Source organism: Rousettus aegyptiacus, unplaced genomic scaffold (assembly GCF_014176215.1).
Source record: "Rousettus aegyptiacus isolate mRouAeg1 unplaced genomic scaffold, mRouAeg1.p scaffold_m13_p_7, whole genome shotgun sequence".
Lineage (NCBI taxonomy): Eukaryota > Metazoa > Chordata > Mammalia > Chiroptera > Pteropodidae > Rousettus > Rousettus aegyptiacus.
The window spans coordinates 97040940-97062731 of record NW_023416310.1 but is presented as its reverse complement, the minus strand read 5'-3'; the positions used below and the strand labels follow the sequence as shown (position 1 = coordinate 97062731).

At 47.5% G+C, this 21792-nt stretch overlaps 1 protein-coding gene across 9 annotated transcripts; it reads left to right on the top strand.

Annotated features, from left to right (window-relative positions):
• Nucleotides 1–1116: 1116 nt before the first annotated feature.
• On the top strand, nucleotides 1117–16175 carry SLC4A9 (solute carrier family 4 member 9). Of its 9 annotated transcripts, none has more exons than XM_036224682.1 (23): nucleotides 1117–1487; nucleotides 3089–3141; nucleotides 3489–3649; nucleotides 3945–4058; nucleotides 4498–4553; nucleotides 4695–4852; nucleotides 5110–5197; nucleotides 5541–5695; nucleotides 5926–6042; nucleotides 6209–6383; nucleotides 6550–6683; nucleotides 6861–7123; nucleotides 7989–8047; nucleotides 8279–8467; nucleotides 8563–8676; nucleotides 9843–10004; nucleotides 10078–10292; nucleotides 10927–10999; nucleotides 12393–12461; nucleotides 12693–12866; nucleotides 13454–13606; nucleotides 13982–14082; nucleotides 15164–16175. In XM_036224682.1, exons 2-22 carry the CDS (start codon nucleotides 3101–3103, stop codon nucleotides 14033–14035), a joined length of 2724 nt encoding a protein of 907 aa, XP_036080575.1. In that variant the 5' UTR covers nucleotides 1117–1487; nucleotides 3089–3100; the 3' UTR covers nucleotides 14036–14082; nucleotides 15164–16175. The 9 variants fall into 9 exon arrangements, with proteins under 9 accessions (XP_036080575.1, XP_036080574.1, XP_036080572.1 ...); XM_036224681.1 differs by lacking the exon at nucleotides 1117–1487 and adding an exon at nucleotides 1579–1800 and having other exon boundaries at nucleotides 2985–3141; XM_036224679.1 differs by lacking the exon at nucleotides 1117–1487 and having other exon boundaries at nucleotides 2093–3141; nucleotides 6861–6957; nucleotides 7072–7123.
• The last annotated feature ends 5617 nt before the right edge of the window (nucleotides 16176–21792 follow it).

Below are 21792 nucleotides of genomic sequence, written 5' to 3'. Positions count from 1 at the left end.
TCGTACCAATGTCATTCTCCTGGTTTCGATATTGTACTATCTTTACATAGATGTTACCATTGGGGGAGGCCGGATGAAAAGTACCAGCCAGAAATCTCACTGTATTTTTTATTTTTGCAACTTCTGTATTGTTTTTTCTATAATTAAACTCATATAGTTTTAAAAAATAAGTTAAATAAGTTTTTAAAAATGAAAAGTTTTTTAAAAGCTTGTAATAAGAATTACATAAGATAATTATACTGTGCCTAGCACAGTGGTTGGATACAGGGAGCATTTCAACAATATGATAGTTCCTTTCTTTTCTGCTCTGGGAATGAGTATTTTCATAGCTATATAATAATAACAGCTCCCCTTATTGTGTTTATTACATACTAGGCCTATTTTACATGCATTCTTTCATTCAATAAAGCCCATGAAGTAAATACTTTTATTATTTCCCTTTTGCTGATTTAAAAAAAAAAAAAAGAAACCTCAGGAAGGGCTTTGCTCAAGGACACCCAATAAGTCTGTGACTGAGCCAGGATGAGTCCTCAGTCTTAGAACTCCTGGACCAAGGTAATTTCCAGTGCCCACACCCAGGGCTGCTCACCCACACAGAACACCTCACCGGGCCCTGTCTGGGAGACCGCTGGTACTCATGAGCTGACCTATGGGTTCCTCCTTGTGTCCCTCACCAATGTGCCCAGCTCAGGGCACTCAGGGCCCAAGAGGGGAAGGTGGGGCCTGGGGAAAGTAGAGGCATGGTAGCCCTCCACTGACGGCAGCCTTGGGAGCCAGGGTAGTTGGTTGGGGCCAGAGAGGGCAAGGCAGACCCTCTGAACTTTGGCAGGAGTTGGGGTGGGATGGGCGGGTGTGTGTGCGTGGCGGGGAGGGTATTCATGCGAAGCCCATGCTCTTTTCCCCCTCAGATTCCCTTGAATCACTTGCCCCTGAGCTTGGGGCACATTCCTGAAGGGGGTGGTCACAGGATTCCAGGCCCTTTCAAGCCCTAGGCCAGTTTCTATTCCTCCTGGAACTGAAACCAACTCTCCCCTCGGACTCAGCACCCTATCCCCAACTGGTAATAATATAGTGACTCATTCCTCTAATTCCTGCCCTGTGACCTCCTTGGACTCGGTAAATCAAAGTCCAAACTGGGGGTGGTGGGGAGGGCCAGCCTGAGTTTCATTTTCTCAGAGAGATGGGTCCCAGGTATCTACTGGGAGATTGGACCCACGTTCAGATGAGCCTGCTTGGCCCTCTCTCCCTACTCCTGTTGCGCTTCCCCAAGACCCCATCTCACCAGGCCGGTCGGCTGTGGGCCAGGGCAAGGCGGAGGATCGAGGACCCTTCCTTGCCCTTTCACCTTAGCGCCTTGGCATCCAGCCGGTCAGCCCACAGGAGCGGCCCTATCGATCCGGTCCGCGGGGCGTTGCGCCCTCGTGTGGCCACGAGGAGAAGCGCATCTCATTTCCCAGGCCCACTCTTTCTATGCGCTCATTGAACAGGTATTTATGAAGCGCCATTAGGTGCTCTGGGGACAGCGGTGAAGATGATAGATAAAATATCTGCTCTGTGGGAGGTACTTTCCCGTGTGTGTGTGTGTGTGTGTGTGTGTGTGCGCGCGCGCGCGCGCGCACGCGCGCCAGAGAAATGTGATGGAGAGTGACCAAAGAGGGAAACTTAGGACAGGATGGAAATGGAAGGTTTCCTTGAATAAATACTGTCTGCAATGAGACTCACATGAGGGATCCAATCATGAGAGGATCTGGGGGAAAGCTTTCCTTGCAGAGAGCAAAAAGCTACTACAAAAACCCTGAGGTAGGAGCAGGCCTTGCAAAACAGACAAAGGCCAGTGTGGCTGGAAAGGCGTGAGCGAAGGGAAACTGATATGAGATGTGGCGGGAGGGTGGGAATGGGATGATGACAGAGTTTAATTTTTCTTCTAAGAGTAATGGGAATGTATTGGGTGAGTTTGGAGCACTAATGTGGCTCAATTGCTTTCTAAACGGACCCCTGTGTGGCAAATGGACTTTGGGCAAGGAAGAGTGGAAGCAGGGAGATTATCACAAGAAATTAGAAAGCTATTGAAAGAATTCAAGTGAGACATGATGGTGGCTTCAGTCAGGGTAGTTATGTTGGAGGTGGGGGATATGGTTGGGTGCTGACTATAGTTTGACGGTACAGCCTGCTGGACTTGGCAATAGCCCACATTCTGCTTTACTCATTTAGCCCAGGAACTCCTTCACACACACGCACCCTGGCTGGGGGGCTGAGTGAGGATGGAGGAGGGGCAGACCCCGGGGACAGTTAAATTGGGGAATTTCCAGGTATTGTTGGACAAAGGAATGTGAGACTCAGCCATTGTGTTCTCCATGGACTGCCTCCACTTTCCATCATTAGCTCATTTAATGGGCAGGGCCCCTGCCTGCCATCTCCCTCACCCTGCCTAGGTTCTACAGACCCAGTTATTTATTAGGTCTCTGTTGTCCAGATGAGTGTCCTCAGGCTGTGTTGGTGACACCCAAAACAGGCCTGGGTGTTTGGTGTTTGTATGTGATACAAAGTAGGGGACAGCATAATCTGGGGAAAGCAGTCCTCAGACCCCCGTCAACAACTTACTCCTGTTTATTTACACAAAACACAGTAAGGTCAGATCTGATACCACAGAAAATGCACACAACATTTTGGTCCCAGGTTGGGCACTTTCTTCTGGAGAGCCTGGGAAAGTTCAAGCTAACCTTATACTCTCAGTCCAGTGGGGGCTGGGGAAAGCAGACAGGGGAGGAGGTGACCCGGTTGGCTCTGGAGTCAACAGGACTTGCTCTGTTTGTATTGTGCAGCATTGAGTGGGGGGGGGGGGGGCTACATTATAAATGCAGCCAGACCGAGGGCCCCTGGACTCAGAATCTAGGACTGCACCGGCCCCAAAGGCCTCACCAAAATGAAGCTGCCAGGCCAGGAGGAGTCTGATGTCTCCAGTGCTTATGAAAATGTGCCCACAGGAGAGCTGGACAGTGGCCCTGGCTCTAGGCCCAGCCCTAGTGGCTCCTCAGACACTGACAGCCGGGAACTAGGGGTAACCAAGGACCCTCTTCTCTTCATTCAGCTGAATGAGCTGATGGGCTGGCCCAAGGCACTGGAGTGGAGAGAGACAGGCAGGTGAGTGAGACCCAGGCCAGTTTTACAGGGTCCTTTCCCTCCCCAACTGGGGCTTCCTCCATGTCCCCAGCACTTCCATGGTGGGGAGTGTCCTTACCCCCAATCAGGAGCTCCTCTCTTTGTCCCCATTTCAGGCCTCATCTTCCATGACGCTTTGTCTTCTCTGCAGTCTAGTTTTGAGTTCCCCAAGACCCAAGACTAGGGGTGACTGTCTGGGGAGGGGCATACTCTGTACCTCTGGGCCCACAACTCCCTCAATGCCTTACCTTCCCTGGCTCTCCTGTGTCCCCACTCCTGGATCTGGGAGAGATGCCCCCAATAACACAGTCCAGCCCTCTCCACCACAGGTGGGTGCTGTTTGAAGAGAAGCTGGAGGTGGGTGCGGGCCGGTGGAGTGCTCCCCATGTGCCCACCGTGGCACTGCCAAGCCTGCAGAAGCTCCGCAGCCTGCTGGCTGAGGGCCTTGTCCTGCTGGACTGTCCGGCTCGGAGCCTCCTGGAGCTTGTAGGTATGTTGGGAGCCTTTGAAGGGAGGGCCTGGGAAGCCATTCCACCATTTCCCTAAGAAAGTATTTGAATTCCACCCCCCCCAAAAAAAAATTTTCGGAATTTTCCAGAGCCTACCACATCTACCTTAGGGACTACCCATCCCTGTCACAGAGGGAGATGAAAAAACAGAGTGGAGTAGGAAGTTCACTGGCCTCTGCATTCCCAGCGCAAGGGACCTGGGCAGAGGGGACAGGGGAAGAGTTTGGGGGCAAGAAGCTGTCAGGAAAGGGTTGGAGCCCCACCTCTCTTCTCCAGAGCAAGTGACCGGAGTGGAGTCACTGAGCCCGGAGCTGAGAGAGCACCTGCAGTCCTTGTTGCTGCAGAGACCCCAGCACCTCATCCAGGGCACAGACACCAGGCTCTGCTGGGGTGAGAGCCCCCTCCTTGAGCTCAGGGCCAAAACCCCCAGGGTGGGAGGGCCCCAGATCTCCCTTACACCTTCCTGGACCAGGAGTGGTCTAGCCTCAGCTCACACCTCAACCCAGGACTCATGGGCAAGAGGAAGTGGGGATAATGATGAGGAGAGAAGAACGGAGAGGCTAGAACCATAAAAGCCAGAGCTGTGCGAAGGGGTGTTCTTGGTAGGCACTGTGCTGGGAGCTTCGCATGTTTCATTTAATCTTTACAAGCACCCCGTGAGGTAGTACCACAATTACCCCCATTTTGGTGATGAGAAAACTGAGCCTCAGAGTGGGGAAGGGTGTGCTCCAGTTTTCACAGCTTGTCAGTGGCAAAGCTAGTCAGGGATCCTTGGTGGATCCAGTCCCAACGCCTGTGCTCTTAATCACTGCAAAATCCTCATTTGCAGGGTCTGCGCATCCAAGAGAGGCTTCTCACGATGAGGAAGCTCCCCTGAAGGAACAGGTTTGTGGCCCTTCTTTGGTCAGGACTGGGAGAGGGATCAGACATTAACAGAGGCCTACCCCTTCACTGGCCTTATCAGTCAATTTCCTGCCAACATCCCCCTCCCCAAATAACCTCTGTGTTTCTGTGAACCCCATGCAGCGTCAGAACCCCCTGAGAAAGAAGCTGCCTCCAGGAGCTGAGGTGGGGGCTGTGCTGGCAGGAGAGCTGGGCTTCCTGGCACAGCCACTAGGGGCCTTTGTGCGACTGCGGGATCCAGTGGTGCTGGGGCCCCTTACTGAGGTGTCCCTCCCCAGCAGGTAAGGCAGCTGAGTGGGAGTCAGGGGTTCTGGAGCCCAGAAGGGCCTTTACTAGGGAGGAGATTAGAGAGTCTCTGGTCCAGTTCTCTCAGGATGTGTGGTGGACGGTGCTCAGGGGTCTGGAGAGGGTGGAATGGTCAGGGCTGCAAAGTAGGTGTGCATGAGTGTTTGGGGGGGCTGATAGGGAAGTCAAAGGTCATGTCTGCCCTATGGGATAGCAGTCTCTGACCTTCTCTGGGGCCTGGTTCCTTCTTCAGATTTTTCTGCCTCCTCCTTGGTCCCCCCACACTGGGAAGGAGCTACCGTGAGATGGGGCGTGCAGTGGCTATCCTCCTCAGTGACCCGGTGAGCTGGGCAGGGGTGTGTGTGTGTCTGTGTGCGCTTGAACAAATAGGCTCGTGTCAGTATGTGTGTGGAGTCTGTATGTGTGGCTGAGTAATCAGGCAGAATGTGGCTTTGTGTCTGTGAGTGGAGGCCTAAGGATTCCTTGGTTGCTACTGTAGCCTCCTTACCTAGCACAGTGCTGGCACACAGTAGGCACTCAATAGATACTACATGCATATATTAATAAATGAATGTTTGAGTGACTAGTCAGCCTACGTGACTCATATGTGTCTAGTTTTGACTGTGAAAATGCATTTAAGAGTCCAGGTCTGCATTTACTGCCCCTCTGTGCCTCTATTTCCAGCAATTCCAATGGTCAGCTCGTCGGGCCAGCAGCCTTCATGATCTTCTGGCAGCCCTGGACGCCTTCCTAGAGGAGGTGACAGTGCTTCCTCCAGGTCGGTGGGACCCAACAGCCCGGATTTCCCCACCTAAATGTCTGCCCTCGCAGCACAAAAGGTATCTGGGGTCATCATGCTATACAGATCATTCCCCACAGCCTTGGGCCCAGTTCCACTGCTGAGGAGGAGAGGGGATCCTAGGAAAGCTCAAAGGATTACTTACCTTTGAATTTGGAGTCCGCCAGCAGAGACACAAACAACCGCCAGGGGGCAGGGCGCCATGAAGCCGGCGCCCAGTCACAGACGAGTTGGAGATCCTCAGTCAACCGGGGTTCCCTTTCTCCTCAGGCTCCCCTTGCAAATGCAGGAGGCCAAGAGCCCCTCTGCCTGGCGTAGGGCCAGGTTTGAGCACAGGCGCGGCCACCTGCCGCATGAGCCCAGCCCAGAGTTGCAGCGGACCGGCAGGTGAGGCGAGCTGCTGTGGGAGCAAGGGTAGGGGGACAGGGAGCAGTCCCAGGAGCACTGAGGTGTGTGCTAGATGTGGGAGGGGCTCACCAGGCCATACAGACAGTAATGGGGTTAGGGGAATGGAGTGTGGGAACCTGGATCATTGACGACCCATGGGTGGGAGGCTGTTTGGGGGCCTTGTCCAGGACGTGCGCCGGAAGGCCTCATGGTACCCCAGCGACTTCTTGGATGCCCTGCACCCCCAGTGCCTCTCAGCTGTGCTCTACATTTATCTGGCCACCATCACTAACGCCATCACTTTCGGGGGGCTGCTGGGAGAAGCCACCGATGGTGCTCAGGTGGGTGGGTAGGTGTAAGGAGGCAGGCACAAGCTCTGGTATTCCTCCAGCCATGCCCTTTGTGGTTCCCTGGGGCTATGGGTGGGCTGAGGAGGCTGCCTGGAGGCTTGGGTTCCTGTGCTGAGGACTCCAGGGTTCTGTGCTGACAAGCCCTGTCGGCTTTTAGGGGGTGCTGGAAAGTTTCCTGGGCACGGCAGTGGCTGGAGCTGCCTTCTGCCTGATGGCCGGCCAGCCCCTCACCATCCTCAGCAGCACTGGACCAGTGCTGGTCTTTGAACGCCTACTCTTCTCCTTCAGCAGGTAGGACACCTTCACCTCCTTAGACTCACTACCCACAGCCTGGGCCTGGCAGAGTCAGTAGGGGAGGGTGGGACCGTCTGGCTCTAGGGGCACCTGACTTCGGTTTAGTGGGGAGCAGAACAGCCCTGCCAAGCCCTGCCTGTCTCTCACTCTGCTCCCCTCTCCCCCTCGCCCCAGAGATTACAGCCTGGACTACCTTCCCTTCCGCCTGTGGGTGGGCATCTGGGTGGCCACTTTTTGCCTGGTGCTAGTGGCCACGGAGGCCAGCGTGCTGGTACGCTACTTTACCCGCTTCACCGAGGAAGGCTTCTGTGCCCTGATCAGCCTCATCTTCATCTACGATGCTGTGAGCAAAATGCTGAGCTTGACCTATGCTTATCCCATCCAGAGGCCTGGCTCTCCCGCCTATGGATGCTTCTGCCAATACCCAGACCCTGGAGGTGGGTGAAATAGGGAACATGGCAAGATGAGGAAGAATGAAGAGGGATAAGGGGGTCACCTTACAGTTCCCCTATCTCCATAACATTAAGCAAAATGCTGAGTACTTACCCAATAACCAGCAGCAACCTTCTCCGCCCCCCCCCCCCTCTGATTCTGAATCAGGTGAAAAATAAGTCAACAGAGCAGGCCCAATATCATCTTTATTTCTAACGATGCTGATAGAACATGGTTATATCTATGGGTGAATGGGCTTCCTAACAATGAAACCCAAGTTAAGTAGGCTTACGCACCTAGTCATGGCCGCACTGGACAGGGACTGTCTTGCCCCAGAAGAGCAGAGTTAGATGCGCGCACAGTGCCGGCAGCTTACTCCTGAAAGAGGGAGAAGAAGGGGCAGGGCCAGGCACACCCAGCTTCTTCTCCCCTTCCCCTGGGTCTGAGTGACTGATCAGGTGGAGAAAAGCTCAGAGTATTTACACTTGCACACATCCCTCCATGTGGAAAGATACCTGGAGGAGAGGGATCCTTTCAAGAGTGCCAGACTCTGTGCCAGGCATGAACAAGACCAGTTCTGGCACTGGTGGAAACCCACAGATTTGTGTGCTCCTTCATCGAGCAAACATTTGCATCTGTTCTCGCTAGTCCTGTGCTGGCATCAGGGATACAGATAAAAAGGGAATTTAAAGGGGCAAGAGCATGAGACAGTGTCCTGAGGAGCACAGACATGGTAGCGAGTGGAGTCAGCCCATGAGTCAGAACTAAGGGCTCTCTGGGTCAGCTGGACCCGTGAGATTAAGCTTCTCAGGGGCTGAAGAAGGTTCCCAGGGGAGGGGGCATACACCCAAATTCTTCTCTGCTTCCCAGGAAATGAGTCTCAGTGGACAAGGACAAAGCCAAAAGACAGAGATGACATCTTAAGCATGGTGAGTGCCTGTTCCTGAGAGAGCCTGGAAAAGAAAGGGCGGAGGCCAGAGAAGTTAGTGCTTCTTGGCTCTTTCCATCCCATAGGCTAGAGAAACCCGCAGAGGTCACTGAGGCCCAGCCATCTGGTATGGCTGGGGACCCTCTGCCCTGGAGCCTTTCTGTCTCAGTGGGCATCAGTGGATGTTTATTCCGCTGCTTACAACCTCATCCCTGACCACTCCTCCATACAGGACCTGGGCCTGGTCAACGCATCCTTGCTACCGCCACCTGAGTGTGCCCGACGGGGAGGCCACCCTCGTGGCCCGGGCTGTCATACAGTCCCAGACATCGCCTTCTTGTCCCTCCTCCTCTTCCTCACCTCCTTCTTCTTTGCTGTGGCCCTGAAGCATGTAAAGACAAGCCGCTTCTTCCCCTCTGTGGTGAGTGTCGCCTCTCATTCTGTGGGAGAAGACTAGCTCTTAGCAAGAAGAGGATGGTGGACCTGAACCTAACTGTGTGTCTGCTGTGTGGCCAGGTGCGCAAGGTGCTCAGCGACTTCTCCTCAGTCCTGGCTATCCTGCTGGGCTGTGGCCTTGATGCCTTCCTGGGCCTAGCCACGCCGAAGCTCATGGTGCCCAAAGAGTTCAAGGTGAGCACTAGGAGAGAGGAAAGCAAGACCAGCAGACAGGACTCTGAAGGAGGAAGATCCGTAGGTCCTATACTTCTCCTCCTCTAAGCTTCCATTTCTGCACTCATAAAATAGAAATAGTAATAATAATGGCCTCACAGAGTTGTGAGGGTGAATGAGGTGTTGCTCTGGACACATAGTGAGCACAGAATACTCGGTAGCTATTATTATATGTATGGAATTAAGAGGATGGGTTCTGGTCAGCCAGCTCTGGGTCTTGAGTTCCGGTTCTGCCATTTCCTAGCTGTGTGACCTTAGGCAGGTTAACCCACATTTCTGAGCCTCAATTTATTCATCTATAAAATTGAAATAATTAACAATAGTTTCTACCCCATGGGTTGTTTTGAAGTTTACAGGTCATGGTGTAAAGCACTTATCACAGACCTCACTAAATGTTAACTATTGTTATAGGTCCTCCCTACTCATTCCACTACTCCCCACTCTCTTCTTTGACCCCAGGTTACCTGCTCTGATGCAGTAAAGCTGGAGCTCCCTCCCCAGGCATGACAGTGCACAGGACAAGGCTTAGCACTAACTTGGCACCTAGACTTTGCCTGTGTATTTGGAGATCTCCCCTCTGGCTTCTCCCAGGATAGGACAGCAGGGGGACTCCAATTGAGGCAGCCTCAGGGGCTCAGAACCTGAGACAGCAACTGGGGCCCCCTCCCCCACACAGACGCTAGTAATTCAGAGCAGACGCAGACACACCCAGCCCTGCCCCTGCCCCTGTCCCAGATTGAGGCAGGTCTGAGCCTGAGTTGCCCCACCCTGGATGTTGAGGAGTGGTGCCTAGGGAGGAGAGCTCTGTACACCAAGAAGTACGGGCAGGCCTCATCTACTACCACCTCCTCCTCTTGCAGGCAATGAGGGACCTTGAGAACCAAAGTCCAGAGGCCCTGGCTCCAGCCCAACCCCCAGGCTGGTCCCCCACCTTCTGCCCTCTTTTAAGGCACCGGGGTGCTTTGAATCAGCTGTGTATGCACACACATTGCTCTCACCTAGCATCCAGGGTCTTGGGGGAGGGCTCGCGATAAGGGGAGTTGTGGAAGAATGCCAAGGCTACAGTGTGCAGGTGCAGTGCTCTTCGGAGACCCTCTCCAACATGTCTATGAAATGCCTTCCCCCAGCCCACACTCCCTGGACGTGGCTGGCTGGTGTCACCTTTTGGAGCCAACCCCTGGTGGCTGAGTGTGGCAGCTGCCCTGCCTGCCCTATTGCTATCTATCCTCATCTTCATGGACCAGCAGATCACAGCAGTCATCCTCAACCGTGCTGAATATAGACTGCAGGTGAGACTCTAGGCTCCGGACCAAGGGACAGAAGCCCCAGGGTGCATTCCAGGCTATCCTTCTCCCACCCCAGTTAGCTTCATCCTCATTGCCCCACCGCTACCTGCAGAAGGGAGCTGGCTTCCACCTGGACCTCTTCTGTGTGGCTGTACTGATGCTGCTCACGTCAGCACTTGGGCTGCCCTGGTATGTCTCAGCCACTGTCATCTCCCTGGCCCACATGGACAGTCTTCGGAGAGAGAGCAGAGCCTGTGCCCTGGGGGAGCCCCCCAGCTTTCTGGGCATCAGGTGAGGCCAGTATTCAGAAGGCTGGAATGAGAGGTGGGCGGCAAGGTGGGGTAGCAGGGGACAAGGCAGAGTTATTTGGGCAGTTTAAATTCTAAGCTGGTGACCCCATAGGGCTCTCTCACTGCCCCATGACCACTGCAGTGGGGTGAATGGGAGGGTTCTGGACCCTCAGATGGGTGTTTCAGATCCTCCCTCTCCTCTTTCAGCCATGGGACTGGGAGGGCCCTCCAGAGGAGCAGCCAGGGCTGAGTGAGGGTGAGGTGCCACCTAATAATCCCCAAGCAGTGTAGAAGTGCTTTACCAATGTTACAAACTATCTCAAAAATAATTTTGTAACTGTCGGAAACACTATCTGTCCAAAGTATGTGAAATCAACTTTGTAAACTGAATGAAAGTCTTTATGGCAGTATAGAAATTGCTAATGGAGAGGCCTGGGACCCCATACTGAAGTGCCATGCTCCTTCCTCTCCACCAGTTTTTCCCCAAGCTAAGCCCCGATCCCCGCCAGGTGAATATTGGGGGAGCCCTCCATTTCCTTCCTGCCAGGGTCTGTAGTGGCGTCTGGCTTGCACCTCCAGCCTGGGTAGCCCAGGGCCCCTCCCAGACCCTGGCTAACTCCTCCCTGTCCCCACAGGGAGCAGAGGCTGACAGGCCTGATGGTGTTCCTCCTCACAGGGATCTCCGTCTTCCTGGCACCTGTACTCAAGGTACCTGTTAGACAGGCTGGCAGGGGTAGGGCAATAATAATAAATACAGTCAGAACCGACACTGGCTGAACGCTTACTGCATGCCAGGCACTGTGTTCAGTTCTTACATACCTGGTCACATTCGATCTTTACATTAACCCTGAGCAGCACACATCCTTTACAAATGAGGAACCTTGAGGTTGAAGAGGCAAAGTAGCGTACCGAGGCAACAAAAGAGCTAGCTTTTCAGATCTACCTGAGAACCCAAACTCTTACCCAGTGGGCTTTCTACCCAGTGGACAGGGTGTAGGCACGCCACCATCCCCTGGAGGCCAAGCACTGCCTTAGCTCCAGCCTCCCCAAAAGCCTTAGTTTCAGAGTGTGATCATCACACCCCAGAAAAACTTTGAGGCAAAAGCCCTTCACTTCTCCCTCACCAGATGTTTACAGAACACTGCTGTGTGTAAGGCTCTGCTAGGCGCCTGGGGGTAGTGGAGGGTAGTTACTGTACAAGAATATGGAACCAAGCCTATGGCAGCAACACACACACAAGAACAAAAATTAAGTAACAAGAAATAGTGTAAAGGTTCAACAAGCCGAGGCAGCAGAATAGTCAAGGAGGGTGTGGAGAATGGCGCAGAAGTCGTTAGCAGGAGCATGAGAGGTTAGGGGAAGGAAAGGTCACGGAGGCTGGGTGAGAGTGGAGTAGTTGAAAGAGCCAGATGGACCAGATCAGCTGCTTACTAACTAGGTGCCTCTCATTCGGCAGATATTTACTGAGCATAAGCCATATGCCAAGCACTGTCCCAGGGACTGGGGACATAGTGGTGATCAAAAGAGATCATCCACTCCTTGTAGTCTGGTGAAAGGAGACAGATGAAAAAATAAACAAATAAAATAGGATAATCTCAGATAGTGATCACTTCTATGCAAAGTAAAAGAGAGTAAGATGATAGAGTGCCAGGGGTCTACTTTAGATTGGATGGTCAAGGAAGGCCTTTCTTGGGGGTCAGAGATGAGTAGTGAGAAGGAAGTCAGGGCATTTTAGGTAGAGGGAACTAGCAAAGCGAAAGGCCTTGCAAGGGGCAAAAATAAACTTGGGCATTTTGAGAGAAGGAAAGGAGACCAATATAGCAGGAACAGACAGAGTAGAGGGGAAAATGATATATTGGAGAGGTCGGCCAGATAATGGGCAAGTTACTTAGTCTCTCTGAGACCCAATTTCCCCATCTGCAAAATGGAGACAATTATAGAATTTACCTCATTTAACCAATTGAAGATTCAATTCAAGAGGGAAAGAAAGAGATAAACCTGAGTAGGCTTAGATGCTGGGGTTGGAACCTAAGGGGATGGGGGTACCTGGGCAGCTGGCAGAGGTGAACTCCTTTGCCACTTCTCCACTTCTTTCTACCAGTTCATCCCAATGCCTGTGCTCTATGGCATCTTTCTGTACATGGGGGTGGCAGCAATTAGCAGCATCCAGGTGAGTCCATCAAAATCCCTCTTCGCCCCCCTTTTTTTCCTGCTTGTACTTCCTGCCTGCACTTGCCAATTCTCTTCCTGTCCTCTTTTCCTGTTTCTCCTGGGTACAAGGACTCTGCTGTCATGCTATGGATGAGGAGGGGGCCAAGAGAGTCTTCTAAACACCCCCAATGCTGGTCTTTAATAGCTAACATCTGAGTACCCTGCTTTCCACCTCTTCTTGTTCCCCTAGTTCACGAAGAGGGTGCAGCTATTACTGATGCCAGCAAAACACCAGCCAGACCTCCTGCTCTTGAGGCATGTGCCTCTGAGCAGGGTCCACCTCTTCACAGCCATCCAGCTTGTTTGCCTGGGTCTGCTTTGGATTGTCAAGTCTACCCCTGCAGCCATCATCTTCCCCATCATGGTGACTCAGGGTTGGGTGGTATCCTGGGGGTTCCTGGGAGACTCGGAGCCTGGGAAGATGGCCAAGGCCTCCATAAGAGGAAGACTTTTCTCTCTCATTGGCCTTGGCTCTGCATGGTTGGGAATCCTAGGACAAAGAAAGATGGCTAAGAGATGCCTACAGGTGGGCTCGTCCTGGGATACCTGATTCAACTCCCTTCCCAACCTCTTTGGGTTGATCAACCACAGGTAGGGATATAAAGCCCAGAAACAATCAAACAAACAAACTGAGGCCCTGGAAAAGGCAACGCTATCCCTTTTGTTACTCAGTGAGATGATAACATAAGTGGCTTCTGGCCTTGCTCTTACTGAGGAAATTAGGAGCCACAGGCTTTGCCATAGGACCAATCTGATTATCACAGCCAAGGGCCTCAGTTCCCCTCTCTGCGCAATGGGAATACTTAATATATCTACCCTGTAGGAATGTGTTAGCGTTCAATGAAATGATACAGAACACCTGGCACATAGGAAGTGCTGAATAAATGATACTGTTGTTAGTGATTCTGCTGCTGTTGCTGACAGCCCTGGGCTTTGTTTCCATCCCTGCAGTTGCTGGGCCTGGTGGGGGTCCGAAAGGCATTGGAGTGGGTCTTCTCACCACAGGAACTCCTCTGGCTGGATGAGCTGATGCCAGAGAAAAAGAGCATCCCTGAGAAGCGGCTGGCGCCAGAGTACTCATTCAGTGCAAGTGACAGTGAAGATATGAGCTCCAGGATGGGCCCTCTCAGGAGACGGGGACAGGGGCGGGGAGAGCGCTCTCATTTGAGAGTTGACCCTAAAGTCTAATATCTCTATTAAGCCTGAAGATCTGATCAATACAGTCACTCCTCTTCACTCTGTTTTGGCATAGGCACACTGAAGGTGTGAGGGAAATCTTTCTTCTTAGGGCAGAGGGCCTGGTTTATGAGCCCATGGGAGTGGAAAGGACTGGGCCACAGCTTTAGTGGGCTGTCTTTCTAACCCTGATCTTTGCCTTTGTCTTAAATGTGGGTATTTGTGTCCTACCACTTTCGGGGTCCCTTTCTCTCTGCTGTCTCTCTGTCTATTCCCAACTCATCTTGGGATCTCTGCCCACAGTCAGACCTGATGTATCAGCCAAAGGCTCCTGAAATCAACATCTCTGTGAATTAGCTGGAGTAGGAGTCTGGGAGTGGAGTCTCCAGGAAACTGAGCATGAGGTGAGGGTGTGAGGGACATTCCCCTGGCGTTGAGGGTGGGTGTGGGTGTGGGGGTTCAGACTTTGGAAACCACTACTGTTTTCTCTTCATGCTCCAGTCTCTCATGAACCCAGAGTCAGGGAGGGGTATAACAGCCTCTTCAGAGGGAAGAAAGAAACAAGGGAGGGTACCTGGGCTTGGCTCCCTGCAGCACTGAAGCCTGGCCAGTAGAGGGAGCGCAAGCTCACACCAAACAGGCTGTGGAGTTGGGAGGTGGGGAAGGGGAGGGGTGTGATGACAAAAGAATGGGACCCAGAGGGAGAAGGGAGGATAAATCTCTTTGCTGCTTTCCTTTGCCTTTGAAGGCTCCTCCCTAGGCTGCTGAGAACCAAACTCCAAACAAATGGAGGGATTCTCTCACTTGCCTTTTCTGCCATTCTGTCTGGGAAATGGGATTCTGCTGCCATGCTCCGGGCGAGGAGGGGGCCAAGGGAGTCTTCTGACCATCCCTAATGCTGGGCTTTAATAGCTAACAATGACACTCTCCAGGCTACCTATTCATCCATTTATCTGAGTACTTAGGGAGTATCAAAGTACTAGAGATACAGTAGTTTAGACAATCATGGTCCCTGAACTCAGGAAATTAAAATTCCAGTGAGAAAGGCAAATAGGCAACTGTTAGAGTGGGGTAGTGCTGGCTACAGGAAAGCATGAGCCAAGTGAGCAGAGGCCACTAAGCCCTTCTTGGAGGATGGCAAAGGTGGGGCGTTGGGAGTTGGGAAGGCTTCCACAAGGAAGTCGTCCATAATTTGAAATCTGAAGAATGAGTAGAAGCTAGCCAGGACAAGCTGAGGGCACATGTGCAAAGCCTGGAATTTTCCCCCCATGATAAGCTGAGTTCTCTTTTGGGTCACAGAACATCTTAGTCTCCATGCATCTCTGAACCCAAGAGCCCCACCACTTGCAATAGAAACTCCTGGAGGCTAGAGGGAGAAGGGCGATTCAGCAGCTGGCCCAGAACAAGATCTCCTGGGCTTTGCTATGTTTTTTGCCCTACTGTGTCCCTGAACTCTTGCTCTGACCCCGCCGTGCCTTCTCTCAGTTCACAGGTGTTTACTCAGGAAGTCAGGACATTGTTGGCCTTTCGCTTAACTGCCAGATGCTCAATCAGCTGGGAACCTGGAACAATGGGTCAAGACTGGAAGGCAGCTGGCCAAGACTTCAGTCACCCTCCTGAGCTGGGGCGGAGAGTGACAGGCAATAAGCAGGTCTGCTTTGTGATTAGGAAAGGCTGGTAAGCCAGAGGAACTGACTAGGTCTCATTCACTCTCTGCGCCATTAAAGGGATCTGAATCTATAGGCCCTTACCATTTTGAACTTTCTCTTTTACGGAATTGGGGGGTTGTCAGGGAACACTTTTTGGCTTGCAAAAGGGAGAAAAAGTCTCCCTTTCCAAAATAAGTATTCCTCTATTTGAAACAGTTTTTTCACATATAAAAATGTTTTTTTTTAACCACAAAAGTAATGAGATTACTGCAAACTACTGAAATCTACAGAAACGTATAATTTTGAAATGGAAACCATCCTAGAGATAACCAGTATTCACACTTTAGGGTATATTGTTCAGATTTATTTCAATGGATACACGAACATTTTTATTAAAATGGGATTACACTGTTGAGTTCTACAACACGCTTGTCCCCAGACATGTGTTGGATATCTCCCCCACGTCAGTGCATACATATATCTACCTCGTTCTTTTGTCATCTGCATAGAATAACCTTATAAATTGAAAAAATGTCACACATACAAGAGTATATAAAATGTTTTCTGCAAATGCAAGGATTTCTCCAGAGTATATATCCAGGAGTGAAATGAAAGAGTAACAATAAAAGGAACACCTGAGTATCCAGCACTCAGGCTATTTCTAGTACTTCAGAAGCCCCTCTGCAGTTTCCTCCCAGATTCCATCCTCAATTCTAGGTAAACACTATCTAAATTTTAAGGTAATTATTTTCTTGCTTTTCTTTATAGTTTTAATAACTCTTTATGTACCCTCTGTATTTATTTGGCCTATTTTTGAATGTTATGTAAATGGTATCATAGTGTGTGAATTCTTCTGTGACTGCTTCTTTCACTCGACATTGAGAACCAAGCACGTGGATGTGGGCAGCAGCTGTAGTCTGTCCATTTCCATTTCCATTTGCATCGCTGTGTTGCCCTCCACAGGCTGACTCTACCACACTTCAATTACCCACTTTTCTGTTGACTCACCGGTGAGGCCCTCTGAAACCTGGTCCTTGCTTTGTGGAAAATTTAAGTCGATTCAAACTCTTTAATGGTTATAGGATTTTTTTTAATTAAAAACTTATTATTTTTTTTAGAGCAGTTTTAGGTTCAAATTACAGGATTCTCAGGCTCTTTATTTCTTCTTTAGCTAGTTTTAGTGAATAGTATTTTTCTAGGAATCTAGTCATTTTATTTCAGTTTTCATATTTATTGGCATAAAATTATTATAATCCTTATCTGTTTAATCTATGTAGCACATTTAGCTATTTAGGTATGGTTCTCTTATTATTTTTAATATTATCATGCATTTTCTTTTTTGTTCTTGGTTACTCTTGCCAGAAGTTAAGTCTATTTTATTAGTATTTTTCAATAACTACCTTTTGGCTTTGTTGATCTTCTCTATTGAATTTTTTTCTACTTCATTAATTTCTGCTATTTATTATTACTTTCCATTTTATTTGGATTTATTCTGTTGTTTTTCTAACTTTTTAGCTCATTATTATGAGCCTTAGTTATATCTCCTAATGTAAGCATGACTGCTACAGATTTCCTTCGAAGTACCACTTTACTTGCATCCCACAGTTTTGACATAGTATTCTCAATACCATTTATTTCTAAGTATTTTCTAATTTTTACTATGAATTCCTCTTTGACCCAATAGTTAAGTATATTTTTAAAATTTCCAAACTTATGTTTCCTATCCTTTTCATAACTGATTTCTAACTTACATTTAGAGATTTGTGAGGCTAACTTTATGGCCTGGCATGTGGTTGATTTTTGTGTAAGTGTTCTAGGTGGGCTTGAAAATATTTATTCTCCAATTTTGGGGAGCAATTTTCTATCTATTTCTTAGGCCAGCCTACTAATTGTGCTGTTCAAAATGTTCTATATATTTCATGACTTTTGGAGAGCCTGTATGAACTATCAAATACTGGAGGAGGTATGTTAATGTACCTACTATGAAAATGAATCTTTCACCATCTCCTTGTAGAGTTCATTTTTGCTTTTATGTATTTTTAAAAGCTGAGTTATTGGGTGCTTTCTAGTTTAGAATTGTTATATCTTCCTGGTTAATTGATCCTTTCATTATTTTGTAATGGTCTTACTTTGTACTGACCAGTAATGCTTTCTGCTTAAAACTTATTTGGTCTCCTAGCAATATAGTTAAATCAGTTTTCTTTTGGTTAAAATGTATCTATATTATATATTTACATTCTTTGACTTTTAGTCTTTCTGTGTTCTTGTATTTTAGGTATATCTACTATAACCAGCAAATAGCCAGATTTAGCTTTTTTTTTTTTTTTAATCCAATTTGACAATCCAGCTTTCAGCTAGAGAACTCATTACATTTATTTATATTTAGAGTAAATTGCTAATATATTTGGTTTTATTATTGTCCTGTTTTTCTGTTTCTTTTTCCTTTTCTGGCCTTATTTTGAATTGATTTAGCTGTTTTTGTCTTTTTTCTTTTTCATTTTCCTCCCTCTACTCATTTGGTAAATGAGAAAAAGGGAAGTCAAGGATGACTCCAATGTTTTTGACCTAGCAACAGGAAGAATGGACTTGCCATTGACTGAGTTCATATCTGGGCATTTTGCGTATGATGCCTTTTAGATAGTCAAGAAGAGATGTGAAATAGGCAGTTAGACATGCAAATGTGAAGTTGAAGGGGGAGTTCAGAGTCAGAGATCAAAAAATTTATATCTTAATTAGTATCTAAATTATATTTAAAACAGACCAGATAAGATTGCCAAAGGAGTGGATGTAGTTAGAGATCCAAGGACCAAATCTTGGAATACTCTAATGTTAAGAGATAGGAAGTTGAGGAACAACCAGGAAAGGAGACTGAAGAGTGGGTAGTGACATGAAAGCCAAAACCAAGAGAACATGGTGTCATTCTTGAAATAAAGAAAATGTTTCAAGGGACACATTTCTGGTTACAATTTGTTTTGGGGTCATCCTAACTCTTTACTGTGTGTCAGGTCCTTTATGAATCTTAAAGTTAAAAATTATACTTAACCTAGCATTTTAATTGTTTTAGTTAGGAAGATTAGGAAAATTTAGCTAAGAAATTTTAATCCATAAAATGAAAGAAATGGAAATTCTGAATGTTATAAAGAATAATCCTAACATGATAGTCTAAATATCTACTGACTGAGATAAATTTAGATCACTGTATATTTCACTTATTTCAACAGTATCTACATATTGTTGGAAACATCTTCATTTAGACTTACTTATTTAAACATTCAACAAATACCTATTGAACATCAACAATGTTCTATCAAGTAATAATACAGGCTAATGTGATAAAGAGGGTAGGTTTACATTATAGTGAATGAGAGAAGTAACAAGCAAAAAACAAAATAATCTCAGACAATGGCAAGTACTCTGAAGAAAATCAAACAGGGTAATATGATAGGAACTGGCAGAAGATATTACTTAAGACGGATGTTCACAGAAGGCCTGTCTGAGGAGGTGACCTTTAAGCTGAGATCTGAGTGATAAGGAACCAGCCAAACTATCATCTGCCTGCAGTAAAAGTGTGGTAAACATATACATGAATTTAAGTGCTCTACTGTCCCCATATTGTGAACCTCTGTCATAAGGAAAAGATTTTGAGGTCTGTACTGGCTTCAACCTTAGCCCTCAGTTTGCTCAGTTCAGGTCATATGAGCTTGAACTGGCTTTAACCCATAAGCTTCAGTTTTCTGTTAGTAAAAAAGGGCCGAGAGCCTAGATTCTAGAGTGTTGCAAGGGTTAATTGATGCTTGTAACATTCTTTAAGATCTTTAGATGAAAGACTCAGGGCTGTATAGAGGGTTATTAGAGCCTCCCAAGCCCCAGGGAAAATCAAGTCTTCATATCAGTAACCTAGGCTCTCTCCTCTTCAGTCTGTACCTGTGGAACAATGGTTCTCAAGCTTCTGTGGGCCTTAGAATTCAAGGTTGTTATAATATAAATTCCAAGGTTCTTTGCCTGAGATTCTAGATCCTTGTCTTCTTAGTTCTGTGTTCTTTTGTCCCCTTGTCTGTGCCTCATGCTTCCCAACACTCTAGATTTTTGTCTTTGCAAATGCACCTGCATGTGCACTTGTATATATATACTATGGTCAGAGACATCTTTGGTCATTTTTCCCAAAGCAATCCAAAGCAGAGATTGGAGGAGGCAGGAATGTGTCTGTATCTACTTCTCAAATGTAGACAGACGTTAGGAAGAAGCTTTAGAGGAAACCTTTGAATAAGAGGAGGGAGGAATTGCTGACTGGTGCAAAATGAGGCAAAGTAAATACAAGGAAAGTCATCCTGGTTTGAGGGCCAGTTCACTGTTCCTTACTTCTAGAGCTTCCTGGTGCTGAATCCCTCTATAGGAGCTGTCCAGGGCTTGAATGAATGATTAATTGATTGACTCACTCATTTAACAAATATATATTAAATATCTATTATATGCCAGGCAGTGTTCTATGTGGAGAAATTCAATGTTAAGTAAGACAAGAACTCTGCTTTCTTGGAGTTTCCATTCTAGTATGGGGAGGCATAAAAATAAATATAACAGTTTATACAAAAGACAATTTCAGACAGTGATAAATGTAATAATACAGGCTAATGTGATAAAGAGGGTGGGTTTGGTAGGTAGCTACTTTAGAGTAGGGGTTAGTGAAGACCTCTCTGAGAAGATAACATTTGAGCAAAGACCTGAATGACAAAGAAAAAAATTAGTCTTGGGAATAGTGAGGAGGCAACAGAGTGGAAGCATTTTGGCAAAGAGAATATCAGTTCAAAAGCGCTAGGCAGGAAGAGAGAAACTGAGAAACTGAGAGAATGCCCATGTCACCAGAGTGAAGCAGTGAGGAAGAGAACATTGCAAGATGAGGTCAGAGAGGATGAGGATTAGTGATTTAGGCTACCATACTGGATACTTTGGAAGAGGTAGAGTGGGTGAAGACTTCTTGTCCCTTGGTGTTAAAACAGTAGGGGCCAACACAGAACAGCCAAAACAACCTTGAAAATAAAGAACCACGCTGGAAGACTCACAGTTTCTTATTTCAAGCTGCAGTAATCAAGACAGCATGGTACTGGCATAAGGAATCACATAGAATTGACAGTCAGGAAACAAACCCTCACACTTATGGTCGATTTTTGACAAGAGTGCCAAGACAACTCAATAGTGAACGAATAGTTTTTTCAACAAATGGTGCTGGGGAAAAAATGGTGCTGAGAAAACTGGATAGCTACATGCAAAAGAATGGAGTTGGACACCTACCTCACAACCATATGCAGAAATTAACTCAAAATGGATCAAAGCCCCAAATATAACAGCTAAACTGCTTCTTCTTAAAAGAAAACATAGGTGTATATCTTTCAGGACCTTGGATTTGGCAATGGTTTCTTAGATATGATACCAAAAGCACAAGTAACAAAATAATGATAATGACTGGTCATCATCGAAATTTAAAACTTTTGTGCTCCAAATGACACTACTTAGAAAGTGAAAAGAAAACCTGCAAAATGGGAGAAAATATTTATAATCGTATATCTCATAAGGGACTTGTATCTAGAATATATAAAGAACATTTACAACTCAGTAATAAAAAGGCAAATAACCCAATTTAAAAATTAACAAGGTATCTAAATAGACATTGATCTGAAGAGCTATATAAATGGCCAATGAGGAGATAGGCGGCAGGGTGAAAAGGTGAAGGGATGAAGGAGTACAAATTAGTAGTAAAAAACAGTCATGGGAATGTGGAGTACGGCATAGGGAATATAGGCAATAATATTGTAATGGCTATGTATAATGCCAGATAGGTACTAGAGTGACTGGGGGGATCACTTCATAAATTATACAAATGCCTAACCATTGTGCAATATACCCAAAACCAATAAAAAATAAAATAAATGGCCAATGAGCACGAGAAAAGATGCTCAACATCATTAGCCATCAGGAAAACACATTCAAAATCACAATGAGATACCATGTATACCCACTAGGATGGCTATAAATAATAAGTATTGGTGAGGATGTAGAGAAATTGGAACCATCATATATCACTGGTGGGAATGTAAAATGGTACAGCAGCCCTGTAAAACAGTTTGTGTACCTCAAAAAGTTAAACATAGAATCACCATATGATCCAGAAATTCCACTCCTAGCTATATGTCCAAGGGAACTGAAAGAAGGAACTCAAACAGATACTTGTACACCAATGTTCATAGAAACTTATTCACAATAGCTACACTGATACATGCTACAATATGGATGAACCTTGAAAACATCATTCTAAGCAAAGGAAGCTAGTCACACAGGACCACATGTTATATGATTCCATACATATGAAATATCCAAAATAGGCAAATCTGTAAAGACAGAAAGTAGACTAGTGGTTGCCTAGGCCTGTGGACCTGGGTGGTTGAGATAGAATAGCTTAGGGGTAGAGAATTT